At 37.1% G+C, this 26392-nt stretch overlaps 1 protein-coding gene across 3 annotated transcripts in view; it reads left to right on the top strand.

The window, feature by feature from the left end:
* Nucleotides 1–22726, top strand: part of LCA5 (lebercilin LCA5) — a 67989-nt gene extending 45263 nt beyond the window's left edge. For all 3 annotated transcript variants that reach the window (XM_070559013.1, XM_070559015.1, XM_070559016.1), the window contains 5 exons: nt 13628–13765; nt 14726–14822; nt 15547–15689; nt 17844–17976; nt 19882–22726. In XM_070559013.1, coding sequence (XP_070415114.1) covers nt 13628–13765; nt 14726–14822; nt 15547–15689; nt 17844–17976; nt 19882–20741 — 1371 coding nt within the window. In that variant the 3' untranslated portion in view covers nt 20742–22726. The remainder of the gene's footprint in view (nt 1–13627; nt 13766–14725; nt 14823–15546; nt 15690–17843; nt 17977–19881) is intronic.
* Nucleotides 22727–26392: the final 3666 nt, after the last annotated feature.

Below are 26392 nucleotides of genomic sequence, written 5' to 3'. Positions count from 1 at the left end.
TATTGTGAAAACTGTTTGTGTAAGATGGGCTAGGGTCCTTGCTTACACAAGGGCAGAAGTCCTCAGAATTGAGTTATAACAACATTGAGAAGAGATTAAAACAATTGACATTTATAGACCTGTTTTAACAAATGCAATATTGTTATTTAAGTATGTTATTTATTTCTTGGTAAAAAATAAGTGAAGTTAAGATTAGTTATCCTTTGGGTTTGCTTTTTAAAAATTGGTAGAATTCTGTGATATTTCCTTTTGGAAAAAAATCAAAGTATTTAAAATTTTTTTTGTCTTATTAAAATGTTTGTTTAAAGACATTTTGAAATTTACGGTAAAGTGGGGGGAAAAACACCCATAGTCCTTCCAGCTGAAGATAACCACTACGTTTACATTTTCTTCTTTTTCCATTCAATATCTTTAATTTCTTAAAGCACTTTTAATTTTTTTCTTATGAAATATTTTGAATGTACAGAAAAGAATAATATTTAAAACACTCATGTTGACATTTTGCTACTTTTGCTTTAGATTGTATTTTTAAAAATAAGGTATTACTTTATAGTTCCCCTGTACACTTTCTCCAAAATATCCCTCTTCTACTCTCCCTCCTCAGAAATAACTACTTTTCTGAAGTAGGTAGATATATATCCTTCCTATTTTATCTTTTCACTTAAATATATTTTTAGAAATGTCCTTATTTTTACATAAGTAACACATGTGCATTGTAAAAAACCTTGAGAAAAATAAAAACTAAAATAAAAACTTAACATTCTTACTCCCCGGTACCACCAGTTTTAGCATCTTAGTGTATATCCTTCTGGATCTTTCTCTGTGTGTGTGTGTGTATTATATATATTATATGTGAGGAAATTCCTTCTATTAGTAACTTGCTAGTATTTTTTAAAATCATGTTTAGTGTTGAATTTTATCAAATGTTCAAATACCTTTTTTTTTTGCATCTGTTGAAATTAGCAAGTATTTTTTCTCATTTAATTAACATGGAAAATTAAATTTCATTGTTAAATTACTCTTATCCTTGCCTTTCTTAGGATAAATCCTACTTAGTTGTGGTGTAATTTTTGTACATTGCTGAATTCCTTTTGCTAATACTTGAGATTTTTGCAACAATATTCATATATAAGAATAGCGTATGATTTATTTTTTCAAGCTGTCCTTATCCAGTTTCAGCATCAATATTATAAAAATTCTTATAAGGAATGACTTGGAGAGTTTTTCCTTTTTTCTTTTCCCTTTTCTAGATTGTAAAAGATAGGGAATATCTCTTTCTTAAAATTTGGTAGTTATCACTTTTGAAACTTCTAGATCTAGTGCTTATTTGTGAGTTTTTGTCTTTTTATTTTTTCCTACTTATTCACTTCATTTAGATTGATTCAGATCATATATTTCTTTTTCAGTTACTTTTAGTAATTTATATTTTTCTGGAAAATTGTTCATTTTATCTCAGAGTTTCTATTTGTTGGCATTAGGTTTTTCATAGACTTTTGACATTTAAAATGTTTATCATTTCTGTAGTAGTATGCACCACTTTTATTCCTAATGTATTAATATGTACCTCTTTGTTTTCTTGATAAAGCTTGCCAAAAAATTTAGCATGTTTAGAAGCTGTGTTATTTTTAGTTTTAGAACTGAATTTAAAACATGTTCACTTGTTTTACCTTTCTGGTGAGTTGTTCTTTTAATCATTAAATAATAACTCTTTATCTCTCCCTAATAATGCTTTTTGTTAATCTTAAAGCCTATTTGGTCTATACTAATTTTCTTTTGGTTAATATTTTTACCTAATATATTTTTTCTTTAATGTTTATCTTTTTTTGTTAATGTTTTATCTCTGTGCTTGTACAATATTGACTAAATTTTTTAAAAAAGAATCCAACATAAGAGTATCTTATTCAACAAAGTTACTTATTTACATTTGTTGTGATTACTGAGATATTTGGGTCTACATGGGTTGTCTATAAAAACAAAATTATCGTCTTTTCTCTCTGCCTCTTTTTTCTCCTTCCTGCCTTGTGCCCCTTGCCCTGCATTTCTGGTGATTTCAAAGTGACACATCCTATTTCTGTTCTTTTAGAGTTTATCCTTAAATTTTTAAGATATATGTACTTGAATTAAGGAAGTCTGGAGCAGTTAATATCTCCCTTTTTTCAAATGCTATCAGGACAGTAGAGTACTTTGTTCTGTCTCTTCTCATGTCATCTTCTATATTATTATCTGTTTTAAATTACCTTATTTTGAAACCTATCAGTTTTTTAATAGTACTTATGAGGTTTACCAAGTTTCTTTGCTCACTGTTGTTTCTTGCATGTCACCATTGCTCATTATTGCTTCTTTCCTTCAAGGTTCATTTTCTTTCTTACTGAAGTATATCCTTTGGTCATTCTTTCAGTGAGGGCTTCTGAGTGGTAAAATTTTCTAGTCTTTATCTTAAAATAATTAATTTTGTCTTCACTCTTGAATGATAATTTTACGGGGTCCTGGATTCTAGGGTGACAGTTATTATCATTTAGAACTTGAAAGTATTTTTTTAAATCTCTGGTAGCTATTAACATTTTTCTCTTTGAGTTCAATGGGTTTCCTGTTTTGCCCCAAAATATCTAAGGATACACTTTTATATGGGAATAATTTTAAGGTTACAGAGAGTTGCAATATATATATATTGTAGTACTAACAGCACTCCCATACTCTTTACCCAGATTCACCTTCTGTTAACATGTTACCTCATTTGTCTTACACAGATACGCTCTCTCTCTGTAATATGCATACACACACAAACACACATAATTTTCTTTTCTTAACTATTTGAGAGTAAATGTCATACATCATGTCCTTTATCCATAAACATATTGGTTTTATTTCCTAAGAAAAAGGATCTAACCTTGTATAACCATAGTGCAATTACAGTATAAATTGACACTTATGCAGTAATTTTCTCTAATCTCCTGTCCACAATACAATTTTTTCAGTTGACTTAATAGGGTCTTTCATTGCAATTTTCCCCTTCTAGTACAGGATCCAATCTAGAGTCAAGTATTGTGTTGCGTTATCCAGGTGTCTTTAGCCTTTGTTAATCTGGAAATTTTCCTTATACTTTTGTTGTCTTTTTATGACATTGACATTTCTAAAGAATATGGTACCCCATCCCTTTTTATTTAATAGAGTATTCTTAATTTGCATTTCTCTGTTTCATTGTTATTAGACTGTGATTTTTGCCTTCTAGGCCGTAATACTGAATAGGTGATGTTATTCCTCCTTAAGATACCACATCTGGAGGCACCTGTTCTTCATTGGTGATGTTAATTTTGGCTTTCTTCTTATTTGTAATTTGTGTCTTTATTCTTGTTATTTGTTTATTGGTTACCAGGTGGTTTGTATAACACATCTCGTAGATGAGATAGTCCTTTTTTTGATAGCCTCTTATTTCCTTAAATTAAAACATTCGATCCCTTTTCTCTTCCCCTTCTAGGTTGTTATTGTCAGAATTTTTTTTTCTCTTCTTTTTTGTGTTGTGAGTTTGTGGTTAAAATGACTAGGTTATATTTATTCCTGGTGTTTCCGTTCCATTTATCTTTAATGTTTTATTTAACTTTTGCTAACCTGTTCTGATGGAGAGCTGCTACTTTCTGTTATTGTCCTTCTGCTTATCTCCTTTGTTCTGGATTTTGTAACCCCTTTCCTTTTTTTGATTTTTCAGGTATGAGGTTCTTCCTGAGCATTTCTTGAAGAGGAGGTTTTGTGGCAATGAACTCCCTTAACTTTTGCTTATCTGGGAAAGTTTTTATTTCTCCATCATATTTGAAGGATATTTTTGCTGGGTAGAGTATTCTTGGCTGCAGAATATTTCATTCCAATCTCTTCTAGCCTGTAAGGTCTCTCCTGAGAAATCTGCTGATAGCCTTATGAGGTTTCCTTTGTAAGTTATTTTCTTCTGCCTGGCTGCCCTTAGTATTTTCTCTTTGTCGTTGACTTTTGCTAGCTTCACTACTATATGCCTTGGGGTTGGTCTTTTAATAAAGTTTGGAGATCTATTGGCTTCTGTCACATCTCTGTTCCATCTCTCTTCCCAAGTTTGGAAAGTTCTCAGCCATTATTTCTTTGAACAGCCCTTCTGCCCCCTTCTCCTTCTCTTCTCCCTCTGGTATACCTATAATCCTTATGTTGCATCTCCTAATTGAGTCAGATAATTCTTGGAGAGTTTTTTCGTTTCTTTTTAGTCTTACTTCTCTCTCCTCCTCTGTCTGCAGCATTTCTATATTTCTGTCCTCCAAATTGCTAATTTTGTCCTCCATATTATCGACGCTACTGTTCAGAGAGTCTAGATTTTTCTTAATCTCCTCCATTGTGTTCTTCATCTCCAGTATTTCTAATTGGTTCTTCTTTATAGTATCAAGCTCTTTTGTGACATAGCTCCTGAACTCATTGAGTTGTCTATCTGAATTCTATTTTAACTCTTTGAGTTTTTTAATAATGGCTTTTTGAAATCATCGTCATTTAGGTTATAGATTTCATTGTTTTTGGGATTGTTTTCTGGGTGCTTATCACTTTCCTTCTGTTCTGGAGATTTAATATATTTTTTCATACTGCTTGATGGCATGGATTTGTGCCTCCGCATAGAGCTAGAGTTTAGTCGCTGCTTCCACTTGTTGCAACTGGTGTTGGGGGGAGAGCGGCTGTTTAGAATGGACCAACCAGGAACCCTGTCAGCTGTTACTGACTGGACCTGGGTCTCTCCTCATAATCACAGTGGTCCTGTGGGGTCCCTCGCCAGTTGTGGGGGCAATCGCAAGGGGGCCTCAGGCTGCTGGTGCCTACTGTTGCAGCCCACCTAGACACGCTCCCTCCGTGGGGTCTGCAGTGGTGTTATGGGCTTTCCCAGTAGCCGGGAGCAGGATCACATATAATCGTAGCTTTGTCGCTGTCAGAGCCCACAAGATCACACTTGTCCACTATAGGTCCCAGCAGAGCTATGGGTATCTTCTTCAGTCTCTGGTTAGCTCACCTAGCTGTGCTACTTTTGCCCCAGGGCCTTCCATCCTGTGATTGCCGGTCGGGACCTCTCCACTAGTGCTGTGCAGAGGCTTTCACTGAGGCTGCTGTGAGAACCTGGAGTTCCCCCCTGGGCCATGTAGCCATTCCACTGGAGCTCCACCCAGCCCCACACCACTCTCATGGAATCTCTGGGAGCCCCTTGCCTCATCTGGGAAACAGAGTCCGTGGGCCTGGCGGTGGCTGGCAGGCTGCTGCTTTGCAGGGAATTCTGCTCTTTGGGAGCTTCCTCACGTTCCAAATGCTGGGCCGGGCCTCCCCGCTAATGGCGAGCAGAGGCTTTCCCTGCTGGCAGGTACGTAACCCTGGATTTTTCCCCTGGGCTGTGGAGCCAGGCGCTGGAGCTCCACCCAGTCCCCAAGCACATCCATGGGAAGTCTGGGCGCCTCTTGCACTGTTCGTGCACAGCCAGAGACTGTGGGCCCCGCAGCGGTTGGCGGGCTGGTGCCCTGCCTGGGAATCCACTCCCTGTGAGTCTCCTGGTGTTCTGTCTGCTGGGTGGGGCCTCCCCGCTAATGGCGAGCAGAGGCCTTCCCTGCCGGTGGGTGCGGGACCCTGGAGTTTCCCCCTGGGCCGCAGAGCCAGGTGCTGGAGCTCCACCCAGTCCCCAAGCACATCCACCGGAAGTCTGGGTGCCTCCTGCACTGTCCCGTGCACAGCCGGAGCCCGTGGGCCTGGCATCAGCTGGCGGGCTTGTGCCCTGCCGGGGAATCTGCTCCCTGGGAGCTTCCCCTTGTTCTTAATGCTGGGCGGAGCCTCTCTGCTAATGGCGAGCAGAGGCTTTCCCTGCCAGCGGGTGCGGGGCCCTGGAGTTTCCCCCTGGGCTTAGGTGTAATAGCGGGGGATTAGGTAGGGCTGTTGTCACCTGTTTCCACCATCGCTTTGCCGGTGAGTGCACACTCCTGCCCTTGGTGTGTGGCGATGCTATGGGGGAGTCCGCTGGAAGAGAGCCTCTTGCAGGTACTAGTCTGTCTGGGGGTCGGGGTTCAGAGAGTTTTCACCTATTTCCACCTCCTGCCGGGGGGAAGTCCGTCTGCCTTCCGATGTATAGCAGCATGAGTCTCTCAGGCATCTTGAGATGCTATCTGGATATCCTTTGTTAACCGGTGAATGTCCAATTAGTTGTAGGTTTGAAGGGGAAGAGACAAAGAAGACCACTCACTCTGCCATCTTGGTCCCACCCCTATTTGTTCATTTTTTTCATTTTTTTGTTTGTGCTTTTGTCATCATGTCCAAAAGGTCATTGCCAAGGCCAATACTGATGAGCTTCTTCCCTCCATTTTCTTCTAGAAGTTTTATGGTATTAGGTCTTATATTTAAGTTTTTGATCCATTTCAAGTTAATTTTTTGAGTGATCTGAGATTAGTGATCCAAATTCATTGTTCTGCATATTTTTCGCCGGTTTTCCCAGCACGATTTACTGAAGAGACTCTTCTTTCTCCATATGTGTTCTTGGCTCTTGTTGAATATTAGCTGACCATATATGCCAGGGTTTAATTCTGGGCTCTCTATTCTGTTTTACTGGTTTGGAACAGAATATGTATTCTGTGTATTTTTGTGCCAGTACCATACCGTTTTTATTACAATGGCTTTGTAGAATAGTTTGGAACAGGAAGTGCAATACCTCTAGCTTTGCTCTTTTTTCTCAGGATTGCTTTGGTTATTCAGGATGTTTTGTGGTTCTACACACATTTTCAGATAGTTTCTTGTATTTCTGTGAAGAATGCCTTTGGTATTTTAATGGGGATTACATTGACTCTGTAGATGGCTTTGTGTAGTATGGCCTTTTTAACAGTATTAATTCTTTGATTCATGAATATGGGATGTCTTCCTATTTGTTTCTGTCTTTGATTTCTTTCAGCAAATTTGTGTAGTTTTCACTGTACAGATCTTTAACTTCCTTGGGTAAATTTATTCCTAAGTATTTTATTGTTTTTGATGCTATTATCAATGAGAGAGTTTTGTCTATTTCTTTTTTCAGGTGCTTCATCGTTAGTATAAAAGAATGCAACTGATTTCTATATGTTGATTTTGTATCTTGCCACTTTACTGAAATCATTTATTAATTCTTTCAGTTTTTTGATTGACTATTTGGGATTTTCTGTATATAAGATCATGTCATCAACAAACAGCGACAGTTTGGTGGTGTCAGAATCATGACAGAATGAGCTCTCCCCTTAGACTCTCCCCCCTAAGATACAGCCAAAAGGACATTCATATACCAACAGAGGACATTCATACATCACAAAAGACAGCTGAGAGACCCACGCATCCAAACTTCTGAAGGTGGAGGTGAAGAAAGTGGAAGGAGATAAGGGGATCTCCTCTCCCTCCCTCAGTGGCAGCGACCCTGAGCTCTGGACTGCATGGCTCTGAGAGGAGAGGGGGTAGGGGCATCCCTCCAGGGGAATGCCTTCAGTCTCCAGGTTTCCTCACAACCTGTGCAAAAGACCCACACAGAGCTGACTAAGCTATTTCTGGGGTGTCTTCATTGAGCTAGCGCCCCAGGAGAGCAGATAGCAAGGGCAGAGTGAGAATGCCTCTGGGATCATACAGACAAAAGAAAGCACCCCTCCTCCAGCCTGACACTCCAGCTGAGCGGTTGGCCAGAGCACCCACACAGATAGAAAAGCAGTGCCTGTGAGCAAGTGAGCCGTGGATCATGACAGGCTCAGAATACACAGCTCTTGACCCCAACCCAGTGGTGGCGGGTGGAAGCTGTGACCAGATACTATCACTGTGCAGAGGCACAAATCCACACCCTCAAACAGTATGAAAAAATGTATTAAATCTCCAGACCAGAAGGAGAATGACAAGCACCCAGAAATCAATCCTGAAGGCACAGAAATTTATAATCTAAATGACGGAGAATTCAAAATAGCTATCATAAAAAAAGCTCAATGAAGGGCTGGTCTGGTGGTACAGAAGTTAAGTGCACACGTTGCACTTTGGCGGCCCAGGGTTCACCCCTTGCATCCTGGGCACAGACATGGCACTGCTTGGCAAGCCATGCTGTGGTAGGCGTCCCATATATAAAATAGAGGCAGATGGGCGCAGATGTTAGCTCAGGGCCAGTCTTCCTCAGCAAGAAGAGGAGGATTGGCAGCAGATGTTAGTTCAGGGCTGACAGATCTTCCCCCAAAAACAAAACAAAAAAACCCTTAACAAGTTACAAGAAAATACAGATAGACAGTTCAATGAAATAAGAAACTTCTTTACAAAAGAGACTGAAACTATAAAGAAGAACCAATCAGAAATATTGGAGATGAAAAACACAGTGGATGAGATAAAGAAAAATCTGGACTCCCTGAATAATAGAGCTGATATTATGGAGGAATGAATCAGCAGTCTGGAGGACAGAAATAGAGAAATACTTCAGATGGAGGAGAGAGAAGTAAGACTAAAAAGAAATGAAGAAATTCTCCAAGAAATATCCAGCTGAGTTAGAAAATGCAGCATAAGGGTTATAGGTATTCCAGAGGAAGAAGAGGAGGAGAATGGAGCAGAAAGCTTGTTGAAAGACATAATAGCTGAGAACTTCCCAAACCTGGCAAAGGAGCTAGAAATACAAGTGAAAGAATCCAATAGCTCTCCTGACTATATCAGTGTAAAAAGACCTTCTCCAAGGCATATAGTAGTTAAACAAATAGTGACAGTTTTACTTCTCCCTTTCCATTTTGGATCCTTTTATTTTTCTGTCTTGCCTAATTGCTCTAGCTAGGACCTCCAGTACTATATTGAATAGGAATAGTGAGAGTGCATATCCTTGCCTTGTTCTCGTCTTAGAGGAAAGGTTTTCAAGTTTTCTCCATTGAGTATAATGTTAGCTGTGGGTTTGTTGTATAGGGCCTTTATTATGTTGAGATATGTTCCTTTAATACTATTAAAGGTTTTTATCAGAAAAAGGTATTGTATTTTGTCAAATGCTTTTTCTGTATTTGTTGAGATGATCATATGATTTTTCTCTTTCATTTTATTAATGTGATGTATTACATTTATTGATTTGCATATGTTGAACCATCCTTGCATCCCAGGGGTAAGTCCCACTTGGCCATGTTGTATAATCCTTTTTAATCTTTTCTTGAATTCAGTTTGCTAATACTTTCTTGAGAAGTTTTGCATCTGTATTCATCAGGGATATTGGTTTATAGTTTTGTTTTCTTGTGGTGTCCTTCTCTGGTTTGGTTTCAAGGTAATGCTGGCTCCACAGAATGAGTTTGGAAGGATTCCCTCCTCCTTGATGTTTTGGGAAGATTGGTGCTAATTCTCCAGTGAAGCTGCCTGGTCCCGAAGTTTTCTGTGTTGGGGTTTTTTTGACTACTGCTTCAATCTCTTTACTCGTTATTGGTCTGTTCAGATTTTCTGTTTCTTTCTGATTCAGGCTTGGGAGGTTGTGTGTTTCTAGAAATGTGTCCATTTCTTCTAGGTTATGTCATTTGTTGGCTTATAATTGTTCGTAGTAGCATCCTATGATTCTATGTATTTCTGTACTATCAGTTGTAATGTCTCCTCTTTCCTTCCTAAGTTTATTTATTTGAGTCTTCTCTCTTTTTTTCTTAGTCTAGCCTAAGGTTTGTCAATTTTGTTTATCTTTTGAAAGAACCAGCTCTTAGTTTCATTGATTCTTTCTCTTGTTTTTTTTGGTTGTTATTTCATTTATTTCCACTCTGATCTTTATTTTTTTCCTTCCTTTTGCTAACTTTGTGCTTAATATGTTCTTATTTTTCTAGTTCCTTGAGGTGTAAAGTTAGGTTGTTTATTTGAGATGTTTCTAATTTTTTAATATATGTATTTATTGTGGTAAACTTTCCTCTCAGAACTGCTTTTGCTGCATTCTACAAGATTTCATATGTTGTATCTCCATTTTTACTTGTTCTGAGATAATTTATTATTTCTCTTTTGATTTCTTTTTTGACTCAATGGTTGTTTAGAAGTGTGTTGTTTAGTTTCCACTTATTTGTAGATATTTTCATTTCCCTCTTGTTGTTACTTTCTAGTTTCATGCCACTGTGGTCAGAAGAGATAGTTGGTATGATTTCATTCTTCTTAAATTTCCTAAGATTTGTTTCATGGCCAATCATATGATCTATCCTGAATAATGTTCCATGTGCACTTGAGGAGAATGTGTATTCTGCTGCTGTTGGATGGAGTGTTCTGTGTATGTATTTTAAGTCCATGTTCTAAAGTGTGGTTCAGTTCCACTCTTTCCTTGTTGATTTCCTACCAAGAAAATCTATGTATTTCCGGTAGTGGGGTATTAAAGTCCCCTAATATTATTGTGTTATCTGTTTCTCCCCTAGGATCTGTCAGTATTTGCTTAATATACTTTGGTGCTCAGGTGTTGGGAGCGTATATATTTACAATTGTTATGTCTTCTTGATGTATTGACCTCTTTATCATTGTCTTATGATTTTCTTTGTCTTATTACCTTTTTTGGCTTGAAGTCTGTTTTGTATGATATAAGAATAGCTATGCCTGCCTTCTTTTGGTTTCCATTTGCTTGGAATATCATCTTCCATCCTTTCACTTTGAGCCTCTGTGTGCTTTTAGAGCTGAAATGAATTTTCTGTAGGGAGCTTATAGTTGGTTCTTGTTTTTTTAATCTATTCAGCCACTCTGTGCCTTTTGATTGGTGAGTTCAATTCATTTAGATTTAGGGTGATTATTGATATGTAAGGATTTATTGCTGGCATTTTATCTTTTGCCTTCTGGTTATTTTTTCTCTCCGTTGTTTCTTTTCCCTTCTGTTTCTGTCTGCCTTTGTCAGTGGGTGGTTTTCCATGGTGATTTGCTCAGTCTCCCCTTTTTTTATGTTTTATGTCTCTGCTTTAGATTTTTGCTTTGCGGTTACCGTGAGGTTTACGTACAGCATCTCATCAATGTAGTAGTCCTTTTACGGCTGAAAGCAATTTATCTTCATCAACTTATAAAAGTCCCATTGTTTTACTCTAACCTATTTTACATTTTTTGTTGTCAGAAATTCTCTGTTTTCGTGCTGTGATTTTGTTACCAAGTTGTAGTAACTATACTACTTACTTTTAGTGCTCTTTATTGTTATTTTTACTGCTCTTTTCCTTTAACCTTTATGCTATAACCATTTAATATATTATTCTAAAAAAGAGTTACAGATTTCTAGTTCTGTCTTTCACCCTAATCAGAGTTTTGTGTCCTTTCGTCTTTTCATTTCAGCTTGAACAGCTCCTTTCAAATTTCTTGTAAGGCACATCTGGTGGCGGTGAACTCCTTTAGCTTTTGTTTGTCTAGGAAAGCCTTTATTTTTCCTTCAGATATGAAGGATAACTTTGCTGAATAGAGTGTTCTTGGCTGGCAATTTTTATCTTTCCATACTTTGAACATGTCATTCCACTCTCTGCTGGCCTGTAGAGTTTCTGCTAAGAAATCTTCTGATAGCCTAGTGGAGGTTTCTTCGTATGTTACAGTCTCTTTTTCTCTGGTTGCCTTTACAATTCTTTGATAGTTTTAATATAATGTGTGTTTGAGAATATCTTTTTGCTTGAGATAGTAAGGTGTTCTGTTAGCTTTTTGGACTTGTATATCCAGTTTCTTCAGATTTGGGAACTTCTCAGCTGTTATTTCTCTAAATAAGTTCTCTGCTCTCTTCCCCCTTGCTTTTTCTGCTGTTATACCCATTAATCTTATATTGGCTCTTCTAATGGAATCTGATAGTTCTTGTAGGGTTTCTTCACTTTTTAAAAATTTTAGTTCTTGGGGCTGGCCTGGTGGTGTAGTGGTTACATTCACGCACTCCACTTCAGTGGCCCAGGATTCACAGGTTCAGATCCTGGGCATGGAACTGCAGACTGCTCATCAAGCCATGCGGTGGCAGCATCCCACGTACAAAGTAGAGGAGGATTGGCACAGATGTTAGCTCAGGGACAGTCTTCCTCAAGCATAAAAAAATGAAGATTGGCAAGAGATGTTAGTTCAGGGCCAATGTTCCTCACCAGAAAAAAAATTTTTTTCTCTCTCCTCTTCTGCCTGAATCATTTCTAAATTCTTATTCTCGAGCTTGCTTGTCCTCTCTTCCATCTGATCTGCTCTCTTTCCATTGCTTCCTAATACATTTTTCATCTCATTTATTGAGTTCTTTGGCTCCAGAATTTTTATTTGGCTCTTTTTTAGAATTTCAGTCTCTTTGGTAAAGTTCTTCTATTCATTAATTTTACTTCTGACATCATTGTATTGCTTTTCTTAGTTTTGTTGTAGCTCATTCTTCATAACAGCTATTTTGAGTTCTTTATCAGTTAGTTTGTGATATTCCATGTCTTTGGGTTTGGCTGCTGGAAAATTGTCCTTTTCTTTTTGTAATACTGTACTATAATTTTTTGTAGTGTTTGATGAAAAGTGTCTCTGCTGCTGTGTTTTAAGTAGCGAACATCTTCCTTCTTTAGGTAAGGCTTTGTTTACTTTGATTATAACAGTTCAACAGGTTGGTAATTAGGAGCCTTTCTTTTGTTTTTCAGAAGGTGGCACAATACCGTGAGTTTTTGGTTTCTCTAATGAGAGCTGATTTGCTGCTGAGGTTAGGAGCATGTACATAAAAAAAAGGAGGTGGAGAGAAAAACATGGGTGGCAGCAGAGTTGGGGGAGGTATGTGCTTAGGACTTGGGGCTTTGGGTGTGCCCATGGCCTGGTAGGGGGTCCTCCAGTAGGGGAGTCTGAGAGGTCTGTGGGTGGATCTCTTGCCAGAATCCCAGGGCAGACAGCAGGAAACGCATTGTCTGTCTTCATCCCTTTCTTTCTCCTCCTCCAGTCGTTGTGGTCTCTCTTTGAGCAATGCTAGCTGCAGCGTGCATGCCCGGCAGACCCTCACTCACTACCTTCCCCCTCCACCTCCTCTGCCAGAAAGGTCATGCTGGCCCATGGCCCCTGCCTCTATCACCACCACTCCCCTGGCTTTGCAGCCTCCTCTGAGTTCCAGTCCACCCACTTTGGGTGCACAGATGGATGGATCTCTCAGATGTCCTGGTGTGCTGTGCAGAGGTGCTTTTGTTTGGTTATAGATGTCTGATTAGTTGTAAATCAAAGGAGAGAGAAAAAAGAAATGACTCACACTGCCATGCTGCTGATGTCACCTCAAAGAAAATATTTTGCCCTAAATTCTTTCATAAACTTCACAAAACGTGTTTAAAGACCATGGAAATTGCTCTTGTTTTTATCTAGAAATGTTTTACAAGGTAATCTCTGTACCTTGAATAGTGCTGTGTTATTTTACACAGCTTTATTGGTATTTGTTTACCCAAACAATGATTCCCAAAAGCCGTTGTTTCTCATCACATCCTTTGGCTGTCTTTTGCTCTTATATATTTCAGGCAAATGCTTAAGAATTTATTTACAAATCTGTGAAAAACAAAGAAAGGAATAATAGGCTAAGTACCTTACTAAATTGTTGGTAAATCTATTTCCCAGTTTATGTTCATGAACACTAAGCCCAGCCTGATTTTTATGTCTTGTACAGTACCACTAAAAATGTCATTTTGATGCTAAATGCAGTGTTTTACAGTTGAATTTTTTTCAAGTACTATTTTTTATGTGTTTATATACATCACAGGAACTGTCGAAAAACCTTGAGCTGAGTACTAGCAGTTTCCAACGACAGTTGCTTGCTGAAAGGAAAAAGGCATATGAGGCTCATGATGAGAATAAAGTTCTTCAAAAGGAGCTACAACGTCTATATCACAAATTAAAAGTAAGCACTTTTAAAATAAATTTAAAAATTGCATTATTTCTCACTATAATATATATTAGATGAGAACTCAATACTTAAAACACTGTTACCATTCATATTTGTAAGTTGGTACAGTGTAGTTTACAAAATTCTAACATTATCTTTGGCACTTAGAAAGAAAAGGTTTTTTAGTATAATCACTACAACGCGTGCTAAAAATGAAACATCAAATACACTAATAGGAGAGATATAACTGAACTGAGGGATAAAATCCTGGAAGAAAATTATGGAAACTAGAGTTTTTCTATGTTTCATGGTTGAATAATTCAGTCTTCTTCCTCAGATAACCCCATGATTGATTATTTTAGAAATTGTTTCAAATAATGTCCTTCATGTACATAGTGTTTAGAGGAAACATTCAAATTATTTAATTTTGTTAAAGCAGATGTTAATTCTATCCAGAGGTCATTGATGGGTTGAAATTTTTAGCAAAATTGAGGTTCTATCTATTATCTTACGTGGAATTTTTGTTTTGTTAATCAAATTCTTAGAGAAAGCCATAGTCCCAAAATAGTCAAGAACATATGTGTTTAAAAAAATGGGCTAATTTTTAACTCGTTGGTAATTCAGAACCCACATTTGAAGGATGCTAACTAAATTCTTTGTCTCTATGGCTAAGCCTGGAAGACAGTTTAAGACAATACTAGCTCTAACAGGTGGTATGGGTAGAAAATGAATTTTTCGGTATTTGCTCTCAATTTCTTGCTGCCAGTGCATGTTGGACTTTTTAGGGAGAGTCATTGCTCTACTCTAACCTAAATGGCTCAGGGATACTCGTTTCTATAGTTTAGTAGTTACAAAGGGAAGCTGAATTACATATATTCCAGTTTGGTCAGGAAAATACCAGTTGACAAGGTGAGAGTTTTTGTTTTGTTTTAAACTGAGACTCTGCATTGTTAATTATGTTGGGTTTGTTTTCAGGAAAAGGAGAGAGAGCTGGATATAAAAAACATATATTCTAATCGTCTTCCAAAGTCTTCTCCAAAGAAAGAAAAAGAACTTACACCAAGAAAAAATGGTATAGTAGCTATTATGGGTGAAAAACATACTGTAGGCTATTACTTATTAATAAAATAAATTAATTCTGAAGTAGAAGGAAGGCAAAGGGGAAAGAACTTCATTGAAATAAATTTAAATTTCCTTATAGTTAATTTTCAGAAATCCTTTCAACTTTCCCAGCTTTTTCTCCTGAGGCCGTTAACATTATGCTTTACGTAATTTTCAAAAATTTTTCTTATTATAATTCTTAAACTTTTATGAAAATATATAAGCATACCGCAAACTAGAGACTATAACATGATGAACCTTTGTTTATGTATCACTTAGCCTTAACAGTTATATATTTTACCAATTTTATTTCATCTATGTTTTCTGCTTTTTTTCTGGAGTATTTTAAAGTAAATCCCAGCTCTTGTTTCATTTCACTCATAAACATTTTGGTATTGTTATGCATATCTTTACTTTTTTTAAACACAAGTATAAACTTCTCTCTTCTGTGAATTATAAAATGTTAAAAACATGAACTTTGTAAGAGCTTAATAGGATTTACCTGTCAGAATTGCCTTCAAATTACATAATTGCCAGTAAATCCTAGAAACAATAATAGTAATGGTGAGTAGTCGTGGAGCTGAACAAAACATGGATTATCTTATTTAGATGGTGAACATAATGCAGTTTGAATTCCATATATGTTAGCATTGTTCAATATGATTAGAAAAAATCTCTTATAATTTTTATGATAGCTGCATGCCAGAGTGATTTTACAGACCAGTGTACAAAAGGAGTACAAACCAGTGAAGACTTGGAGCTGGAAGCATTTCCTCTATCACCACAAACAGTTATGTGTTATGAAAACAAACGGGAAGAACCTGAACATCTTACTTTGGTGAGTTTAGCAATATGATCAGATACTAGGCTCTAGGTTTGAAGTTATTCCTAAAAACGCAATGTGAAACATTTAAAAATTTCAACAGTGAATCTAGTGCTCTATCTGTGTAAATATGCAACTGTTGTATCTGCGTTTTGTTAAATTTCTTTGGATTGACTCTTAGTTCACATTGCGTCTTTCAGATGCTTCAGAAAGGTTGATTGTTCCTTCTAGGTTGGAGGTAGAAGAGAAGAAAAATTTGCCTTCTAAGTTCTTACCTTTATGTACCCAAATAGTCACTAAAAATCCTCCTTGCTTTTATGTTTAATAGCAAATTGTAGTAGTTTTCAAATGATTTGTTAGAATTTGACTACATTTAATTTTTTTGGCCTCCTATGTAAGAGAATTTTATAGGTTAACTGAATGCTGAGCAAAGTAATTCCAGTGGAATCTGACTTTGTATCAATGAAATGAGAATGGAATTCAGAGGTTCTGCGTTGGACCTTCATTTAAAGGGGCTTATACACTGAATACTGGAAGTTCCTTTTCTCTGAGGTTTTTTCTTTAGTATTTACAGTTTAAGCTCCCAAAAACCCAATATACCAGGGATCCTGTGTGTTTCATATGATCTTATATTTGTGTGCCATGTACGTTTTTCAGTCACCCCGAGATCTCTTCCTGTGGTATAAAACAGAAAGGATGGACTGATTTGGTTCCTGTGTGTACTCTAGTTTTTTATTTGTTTCTTTATTTCATTTTTGTTTTACAATTTAGACAAGTTAGCTCTATCTGCTAAGTGTGTTTCTTCCTATGTTTGTACTTTGAAGCTAATTTGTCTTTTTGAGAAAGGTAAAGTGTAGGATAGCAAAGTAATTCTTTAAAAGGATAAAAAACCTTGGTCTTTATAAGGTTCAACAGGAGGAACAGCAACCTGATACAGTGAAAAGAGTGTAGTCTTGGAGTTAGCACTGCTTTTTAATTACATTCTAGTTCTAACGTTTTAGTTGTTACTTCTTGGAGCCTCAGTTTCCTAATCTATAGAACAGGGGTGGCTTACCCTTCAGGGTTGTGCTTATAACTGTTTATGAAGTTTGTAAAGCTCTTAAGACTGATCCTGCCACTTTAAAGGGCCTCAGCAAATGGGAGCTATGGAAACTAAGTTGCTATTGTAAAGAGACCCAGAATTCAGTGGGTTCAAGCAAGATGCAAGTTTCTTTCTCTTGTTATAGGCTGAAGGTCAGTAGGAAATCCAGGTAGACAGCTTTGTTCCATGATAATCATCCTCTCTCTTATTGCTCTTCCATCTTAAAGAGTGTCTGGTTGCAACTGGCTCAGCCCCCCTTTGAGAAGGAATGAGGAAGTGGAGGGCAAGCAGCTTTTGTTTTTATAAGTGTGATCAGAAGTTGCATATGTAACTTCCACTCACATCCCATTGGTCCTGTCTAGCTGCAAGGGAGGCTAGCAAATGTAGTCTCCAGTTGAACAGCTGTCTGCCCTGCTAAAACTCAAGGGATTCTGTATCTAAAAGGAAGAAGGAGAGAATGCATTCTGGGGGACAGTTCTCAACTATATAAGTCTACTAATAATAGGTATTTTACATTTATTTTAAAAAATTACGTACATGCACGTGAAAGGGACCATAAGAAACAAGGAATTTTGTTTACGTTTTTATTTGACTTAAATATTATAAAATTTATTAGTTGGAGGCTTTGGGTATAGTGTAAACTTGAAAGATTCAATACAGTTGTCACTGCCCGTGTTACAGTTCCAGTACCATCTCACTTGGCCTCCATAGTTGGTTAATAGCCTTTTCTGGTTAACTGAATTAATCAGATTTTGTTGTGCAATGTACAAAGCAAGGATACTTCTGAAACTTGTCTCTTCAGAATTTTATGTAAGGTGTTGGCTTTGCTTCCATTATGTTGGTTCTGATATGTCTTAGAAATGCTTTTTAAAAATTTTAACTAAGAAATAATTTTGTGTGCTTTTCAAGGGATGGTAACTTGTGACTTAATGCTTTATTCATTGAAATTTGAAATTAATTTAAATTTGCTTTTATTTCTGACTTAAGCCTGGTATCATGCTTAGTGGGAGATAAATCTATGATATTTAGATAATTTCTTCCCCTTTTCCTACATGTGAACTTGCGTTTTTTTAAAAAATGTGTAATAGGACCTGGAATCTCAAGAGAGGGATGAGCATGGAGAAGCAGGGCTTCTAAATTCAATTGTGGAAAGAGAAGAAAAGTTCGTTAAAGATCAAGGACTCCAAGTTGTAAAACAAGAGGTTGAGGAACTGGAGGATGGTAAGAAAGAGTTTGTTCGAGCGAACGATGAGTCAGCATCCTTGGGGAAGGAGAGGGTTAGCTTCTCCTGATGCCTTCAGCTGAACAGTGACTTGGTCATACAGAGCAAGAGGTTGATTCAGAAGTGGGGGATGGTCTGTGAGGAGTCACAAACATTTGAATGAAGTTGCCAAGGGAAGAGAAAACAATGAAGACTATCAGTCAGTTGCTGTTTGGGGTTAGGGAGTAAGGACAGGTGACTTCAGAAAATTCAGATAAGGGGGAAAATGTGTATTAACTAAAGCTTGTTGAAGAGATAACTGAAAGACAAGCCTCTTTGTTGGCTTGACCTTGAGACTCATGAATCTGTAGACTAGCCCAAGCTTTAAAATCAATGAATTGTGAGGTCCTGAATATATTCCTTTAATTTTTCTTTGTTTTTAACATGTAAAGTAAATCTTTAACATGTTCAGCCATTTAGTGTGGAAGTTTAGTGAACCAACTCACATAGTTTCAGATACTAGAAATGAAGTTCAGGAATAAATTCATTTCCATCTGGATGAAATGTCTTAAAGGTGTAGGTGAGAGGGATGCCAGACTCTAGTCCTTTGAATGTATTTTAATAGTTATAAAGTAACTGCTTACAGAGAAATCCTTTTTTTTTTATTTCCTTAAAGTCAGTGGAACATAAAATCATGACCTAATTGTTGCTTAAATTAGTATTTGTATATTTGTGTGTGTGTGTATGTATTTAAAACAATATAACAGCTGAAATAGAAGGTATATTTACGTCACTGTTGGCTAATGCACAAAGGGAGATGCTTTCACATGTTAAACTATAGAACAGAAAATTAGATACTGTGGTCAGTTCTGTGAAGGTACCAGGAAAAGGAATAAAGTAACAGAAGACTGTCACTTCTGTTTGTCATTTTTGACTGATTTTTTTTCCTGGAATCTACATGGAATGATTTCTGACATTAGTGAGAATGTATGCTATTTACTAAAGCTATCAATTATAGTATTCTTACATATTTTAATGTTTTAATTTTGGAAATAATTTCAAAATTATAGCAAAATGGCAGTAATAGCCAAAGAACTATTTAAGAGTAAGTTGTGTACCTCCTGCCCATACCCTAAAATACTTCCATATGTATTTCTCCAAAATAAGGACATTCTCTTATATCATTCCAGTACAGTTTTCAATTTCAGGAAATTTAACTTGGATACAACACATTTCTCTAATCTGCCGTTCATATTACAATTTTGTCAGTTGACACAGTGTTGTCCTTTATAGCATTTTCTTCCTTTCAGGATATAATCATGAATTACATTTAGTTCTCATCTCTTCTGTCTCCTTTAATCTGGAACAGTTTCACAGCGTTTTTAAAATATTTTGTGAGATTAACATTTTTGATGAATACAGACTCATTTTTTTAAAAGGAATGTTTCTCATTTGGGGTTTATCTGAAGTTTTCTCTTCATTAGATTCAGCTTAATGCTTCTTCTGTTAGAATATTATATAAGTGATGTTGTGTCCTTCTCAGGGTATGACATCCAGAGTTTCAATTTATTTTTAAGTTTAAAATAAAAGTCTTTGTTGCATCCATCCCACCACCCTCCATTCAGTGTACGAACCTATACTAGGTATAAAACATAGGCAGAGAACCAAGAAATTCTTCCCCACCCCTAAATTGAAGAACAAAATTGTTTCTGTAAATGAATCTTAAATGCAATACACATCAAGTATATTCTTTTGGAATCCCAGAATGTCAAGTATAGAGATGAAATTTGTGATATCCATCCTCAATGTACTGATAATACCAAAATTAGGTAATGACTGTTGTTTTGTAAAAGATGAGAGTTGTTTTCCTTTTTAAAAATATTGACTGCTATAAAATCCCATTTTTAAAATTTGATTTCATACAGAGTGGGAAAAAGAAGAGCTTGCTAAAAAGCAGAAAGAAAAGACATCTTTGCTGGAGAGAGAAGAAAAACCAGGGTTGGAAACTGGAAGATACCAAATGGAAATGTGTCAGATTCAAAATATTGATAAACTGGAAGAAGAGGAGGAAGAAAGACTGAAGAGAGAAATGCTACTTGCTAAACTGAATGAAATCAACAGAGAACTCCAAGATTCTCGGAATCTAAAATGTCCTCCTCTGCCATTGCTGCCTGATTTGGAATCAAAACTGCGCTCCCCAGAGAGAAGCCCCAAAACACACATGTTCTCTGAATCCTCAGAGAGATTGTTTAACGGGCATCATTTGCAAGACTTCAGCCTTTTAACCAAAGGAGATGGTCAGAATCCAGGAAATATTAGAAGCCCAGCCTCTCCAAATGAGCTTACATTTGGCAGCTATGTACCTTCATTTGCAAAAACATCAGGAAAGTCAAATCCTTTTAGCCAAAAAAGTGGCCTTTTGGATTTCCAAAGAAACAGCCTAGAGAAACTTAGTAATGACAGTGTAGATTTAATTACAAGAAAAGAGAAAAAAGCTAATCTGATGGAACAGCTCTTTGGTGCCAGTGGCAGCAGTACCACTTCCTCTAAAAGCAGTGACCCAAATTCCCTGGCTCCCAGCAAAGGAGACTTTGACCCTCTCAGTTTTCTCCCTGGGGATAAAAGCAGGAGGGGTAGAGAACATGATGAAGATGATGACTTTTTCTTCGGCGAAGGAAGAAGTTTTAATCCAAATAGACACCGATTAAAACCTGCAAACAGTAAACCAGCAGTAAAAGCAGTTGATTCTGTAGAAGAGGAAATTGAAGAAGTAGCACTGAGATGACTGACTAGAGTACACATTTTTCCCAATTGTAAATATTAAAATATTGTAATACAGTATTTATTATAAACATTTAGACTTTTTAATATTAACAAGTCCTTACTAAGGAATTATTTTTAATAGATAGAGTGTAAATAAAAAGAAGTAGATCATATTGCACCACATAGCTAGTTGGCCAGGAATGAAAGATTCTTTTGAATGAAACCAAAATCAGAGATGTGTCTTACTTGGTTTTGACTTGTTATTTACAAATAGATTTTCTCTCTCGAATCAGCTGTATGGGAAGATTTACTCCATTGGTGTTCATATTCTTTTCCAATTTTTATCCCTATTTATTAATTAATTTATTTTTGGTCATATTCTCATTGAGCTAAGTTCAGTCTTCCTGCTGATTGTTGAATGGCCATTAAGAGTGAGAAGCTCTGTGTTGGAAAGTGTGGCTCCCAGGTGGTGGAAAACTGTCTTCTGTGCATGGGGGCAGGGGCGCCTGTCTTACACGGCAAGGCTAAGCTACTCTTAAGTGGAAGCAGTGACAATGTTGGGATTTCCCATATCTCTGGAAGGAACCACAGTTAAATGCTACTCATTTCCCAGTACAAGTCTCATCAAATCACTTAGCTACAACTGTGCTAACATATTAGGTTGAATTCAGAAGACCTTTGTCTGTTGGCATGGGCAGTTCCCCTGTCCTGGCTCCCAGAGGCCTGGAGACAGTGCAGTCAGTAATTCCTCTCCTTGTTCTCCTACATTCTTTGTAACTCAGTGACTGGGTGTGAGATTTCATACCAAATACACAGCATAGAAGAAATTTCGTCCCAATAGAGGATTTTCAACTCAATTATGTTTCCAGAGTAGTGTAACTTGGAAATTTTAATATATCCTTTTAAGATATGAACTTACTGTCAAACCAAAGAGAAAATGAGAGTGTAATACTGTTGGACTTACAGGACTAATTTTAGGGCAACCTTGGTTGGAAGTGTTTTGGAGATGGGGCTTTGCCTTGCCTGAGTAGGGTGGATGGTTTGCTGTTGAAATCCATTTTTTTTTGCTGTTTGTAGCTCCCTTCAGCTCACCTGTGAAGGAATTAATGAGCTTGGAATATGCTGTGTATGATTGGTCTTTAAGAAGCAGTAATATACCACCAACCAAGGAGAAAACACTTAAAATGAAGAGTAGTAGAAATTGTGTCAGGGGAAGAATAAAAAAAATGTAGATTGGCACTTATTTTAAAACGAGCTGTTGTTTCAAGAATTTATTATGTATTTGCTCATAGTGTGATTTCTGACACCGAGCACACATCCTGATGAGGGGAGCAGAATTAGTCTTTTGTCTTGAGTTTTTATAGATGCTTATTATTGGATATAATTTCACAACCATTTGACCAGACTTACCTGGTTAGGTCTCTAATTAAAAGATGTACCACCTATCATCTTCTAAATTGTGTTCTTGTCATTTATTGGGAACTGAATCTCCCAAAAGAGCTAAACTATATTAAAAAAAAAGTTTAATAAAGAGATTTTTATTTGATATAAATAGGCATTTAGTATGTTGCAAATCATTCTAATATATGTAAACCACAATATTATTGTAATGCGGTTCTTGATAAAATATTATGTAATGTTAATTTCGTTCATAGCTGCTAATTTTTCTGCCAAAAGTATTCTCATTTTTAGGTGGTTTTAAAGATTTTTAAAAACTTTCTAGTTAAGTTTTATATTCAGGTGATTTTAATTAGTCTCATGCTTTTTTTCTACCTGATGTTTCTAATCTCTTTAACCAGAGGCAACAAGACAGAATTATTAAAATTAAACCTAAAGTGAAGTTTCAGACTTAGAAGCATTATGGTGTTAAGAATTAAAATTGGAGATTAAAATGTACAGAATGGATTTTTCTTTATGAAGACCTTAGTGAGTGAATCATTTTTTTCTAAATATCAAGTTAAATTTGCTATTTGTACCCAACTCTTACTAATAAAAATTAAAAATGCACTATGACTCTTTGTTTGAATGATACCTTAGGTCACTTAGGAAATATATAAAAACAGTACCTGCACGGTTAATTTTTATTCATTATTCACCTTTTTTTTCTGTCTGGTATTTTTATTTGAAGTAGATGAATTTGCCCTAAATCAGGTTAGACAGTATGCTAGTCTTATCACATAATTAGAGTTTTAATTAATCCTTTCACCCTTAATAGCTATCATAATAGTATATATTGCTTAAAATATAAAAAAGGTGGGGGTAGAGAGGATTAAATTGAATCATAACCTAAACTTGTTTCCTGGCTGACTGTGTTTCTAACCCTCCTCTTCGTCTCATATGCAGGCATACTAAACCTCTGGTGTCCCTGGGTGGGTGTCAGTTGGGCAGAGCATGCAGATCTGCCAGATGAAAAAGGGAAGAGACATTTGTATTACAGTGACAGTATGGGTCTTTTAGGATTAAGGAATGTACCATAAATTGTTAAGAAAGGATCTGCCTTTAAAGCTCTTTCCTTTCTACACAATGAATGCCTCTTTCACGTTGAAGTCCCCTTTTATATCCTTTGAAAGTGCTCTCCTTTTAGTGAAGAGCATGTATTCCTTCATTAACTGTTTGAGTGCTTCTTGGGTGCCCTGCTCTGTATTAGGTGCCAGGAGAGTAAGACCCCCCACTGGCCATGCACTCACAAAGTGGCTGCCGAGCATGGAGCCAGGCTGCACCGGTCACATCCCTGCACCCGAGCCCACTCCCTGGGAGTCCTGGGGTTCCTCAGCTGGTGCTGGTCTCTTGTAAGATTACTTAAGGTGGTTATGAGAAGTAGATGGTGCCTGGTACATTATAAGCGTTCAGTAAACATCAGCTGTTACTATCATAGCTAATTACGGGTTTCTTTTAGGCAATAATTGAAAAAATAGAGCATAGGTATGTGTATATAACAACACTGACACTATACTCTTGCACTAGCAAGAGAAGCTTCTAAAGCTCCAAATTAATTATCATAAAGCATCTGTACTAAATGTATTTTGCCTCTTAAGACTTTCCTTACTTTATTCAGCATTAACTGTGCAGTAAGGTTGATGAGCTTGTTTCCGAATCCACAGGAGAGTAGAAAAGCTAAACTTTGTAAAGATTTTCTGAAGACAGATTCAGTGACATAAGGAGAGGTGAGAGTTAACAGCCTTGCAGCAAAAAGAAAGTGAAATCCAGAAAACACAGGACTTGATTGCATAATCTGACAATTTGTATCCCAGCTCTCCCACAATGTCTGTGTGTGTCCTTGGATAAGTTACAAAATCTGTCTGGGCACCCCCGCCTCCTGCAGCTATAAGATGGGGCTAATGACAGTGCCTGCCTCGGGGTGGTTGAGTACATTAAATGGGTTAATACATGAAAAACACTTAGAACAGTTTTAAATGTGCAGATAATTGTTGTTGGTGTTTTGAAAGGTAATGGAGAAAAGGGGGAGAGAACTGATGTTCGGTGAATGCTAGGTCTGGGAGTTGGTGTTTTTATTTATGTGCTTTAACTCATTTAATCCTCACCAAGTTTTTTCTAAAGTAGTTACTTGTTCCTCCCGTTTTATAGTTAAAGCTAATAGATTATACTATATAAGTGATAGATTACACAGGTAGTAGACTGCATCCAATAGTCTCAATTTAAGAAGTCCAAAGAAATAAAATATCTGAAAGTTTTGCATTAGTGCTGTTTAAGTGGTAAGTGACAGAAACCCAAATAAAACTAGCTTAAGCAAAATAAGGAAATTATTTTTAGCTTGAATTTGGAAAGCTCAAGAAAGTGTGGTTTGGTCTGGAGGTTCAAATAATAATGCTTATTCTGTCTACCTCATAGCCTTGCTGGGTGTCATTTCCAGGAAAATTCTACATTTGGTAACAATATTGCAGTTGATGGCCTCAGACCCACATCATCCTTTCAGCTGGCACTCACCTCAAAAAAAGAAACACTTTCCTGTAGCTCTGGCAGAAGTCTGGTTGGCTAGTTTATGTTACTGCTCACCTGTAGGGCTGGTGGCATTGTGCAGGGACTCCCCCCTCCTCCTCCTCTTCATGGAATGGTCAGGATTTCTATGGAATGTGGGAGGCATCTTCCCCTGAGCAAGAAGTTTGGGTATCCTGCCCCCCCCCCCAAATTACTGTATTTTCCAATTAAAAAGTTTTAAGTTAATGTCTCTTATGGAGAAAGCCTCAACATGCCTTATTCCTAGCAATAAGCCATTTCCATAATAAGATATGATTACCCCATGGAGTTGTATTATCAAGTTTATTTTGTTATTAAAAGGTGAACAATTTCAGCAGTCGGTAAGATGAATATGCAAGACATTTAAACTACACTTCTTAAAGTTCTTAGAAAAGGCTTAGAGATCCAGATATATATTTTCCCATACTAAATGCTACATTCGTGAAATACATATCCATATATAAATGAATATAATCTATCTTGATCCAGAACAAAAAAATTAGAAATGGGTAGCCAGGGTAAGGTAGAAAAAGCACTGGCTTTTGGGTCGGGAGTTGGGTTGGAATTTGCCACTTACTAATTACAACTTTGGTCAAATAATTTAACTTTTCTTAAGGTTCCTCAGATGTGAAGTGGTGCTGATCATACAGTCCGAGGTTATTGTGAGGATCAAATGAGGTGAGGTATTCTTGACAGAAGAGAATAAGTAAAATAACGAGACATCACCTACTCAGCATTTTCTTTTATTTCTGTATCAACACACCCGATTTTTTTTAACAGCAGAAGCTTGTCAATATGAAATTCAAAAAACTAAACATGTTATTTTCCCCTACACTCTGCCATCTTTGAAATGGCGCTTGTCTGTACAGACCCTGCAGAGGTTACACTCTTCTAGAACACAAGGCCCTGTGCTGCTGCTCTGAACAAGCAGCTACGGGAGAAGCAGTTTGATTTGCGTGGTTTTGCTTCACTGGGCGTCTCCATGGAGGAGTGACAGATAGAAATCAGGGCCATACTATGTTGAAGGCAGGGCATCAGGATTCAGGATGCGGCCTCCCCGTGGACAAGCCAGGACGCCCTGCACAGCAGGGCCAACGGCGGTGGCCTTTCCTCTCTGTGAGCTGAATGTCAATTTTCAGAATTCCTCTCCCAGTTGATATTGATCCTGGTTAGCCTGCTTTCACACCGTCTATAAAAGAACATCATACACTTCAGGTGTTTTTTCCCTCTGATGAAAAGAACCCCAGAATTAGCCTGCATGGGCAGTCATGGATACCATAAACTACTGGGTACACCTAGGAACAGAGGTTTATTGAAGTCTTTTTTCTTCTGTAAGAACTACCTCCCAAATCTTAAATTTGGCTTCAATATTTGCTTCTCATTTCAGTGACATGTGTACTACTTACTCTCCTAAGGACTTACAGAAGAGCTCCTTGAAGTAATCAGCACAAATCTGTTCTTTATCTAAAATAGTTTTCAGTAGAGAAATAGAATCTATGGAACCAAAGAACTTAGGCCAGGAAAATCTGTTAATGTTATCACCTCAAACATTATCACCAGGGTCCAGAATCAATGGGGCCTGTAACTCTGAACTCGGATTTTTAATAAAAATGCATTCCTTGGTCCTAAGCAGAAAATAATAGTATTTCCCTGGACAATATCCACGGTTTTGAAGAACAGATTCAGCATCCTTTAAAT

This window comes from Equus przewalskii, chromosome 9, assembly GCF_037783145.1.
Source record: "Equus przewalskii isolate Varuska chromosome 9, EquPr2, whole genome shotgun sequence".
Lineage (NCBI taxonomy): Eukaryota > Metazoa > Chordata > Mammalia > Perissodactyla > Equidae > Equus > Equus przewalskii.
The sequence above is the reverse complement of the archived record's forward strand: the minus strand, read 5'-3'. Positions and strand labels throughout refer to the sequence as shown.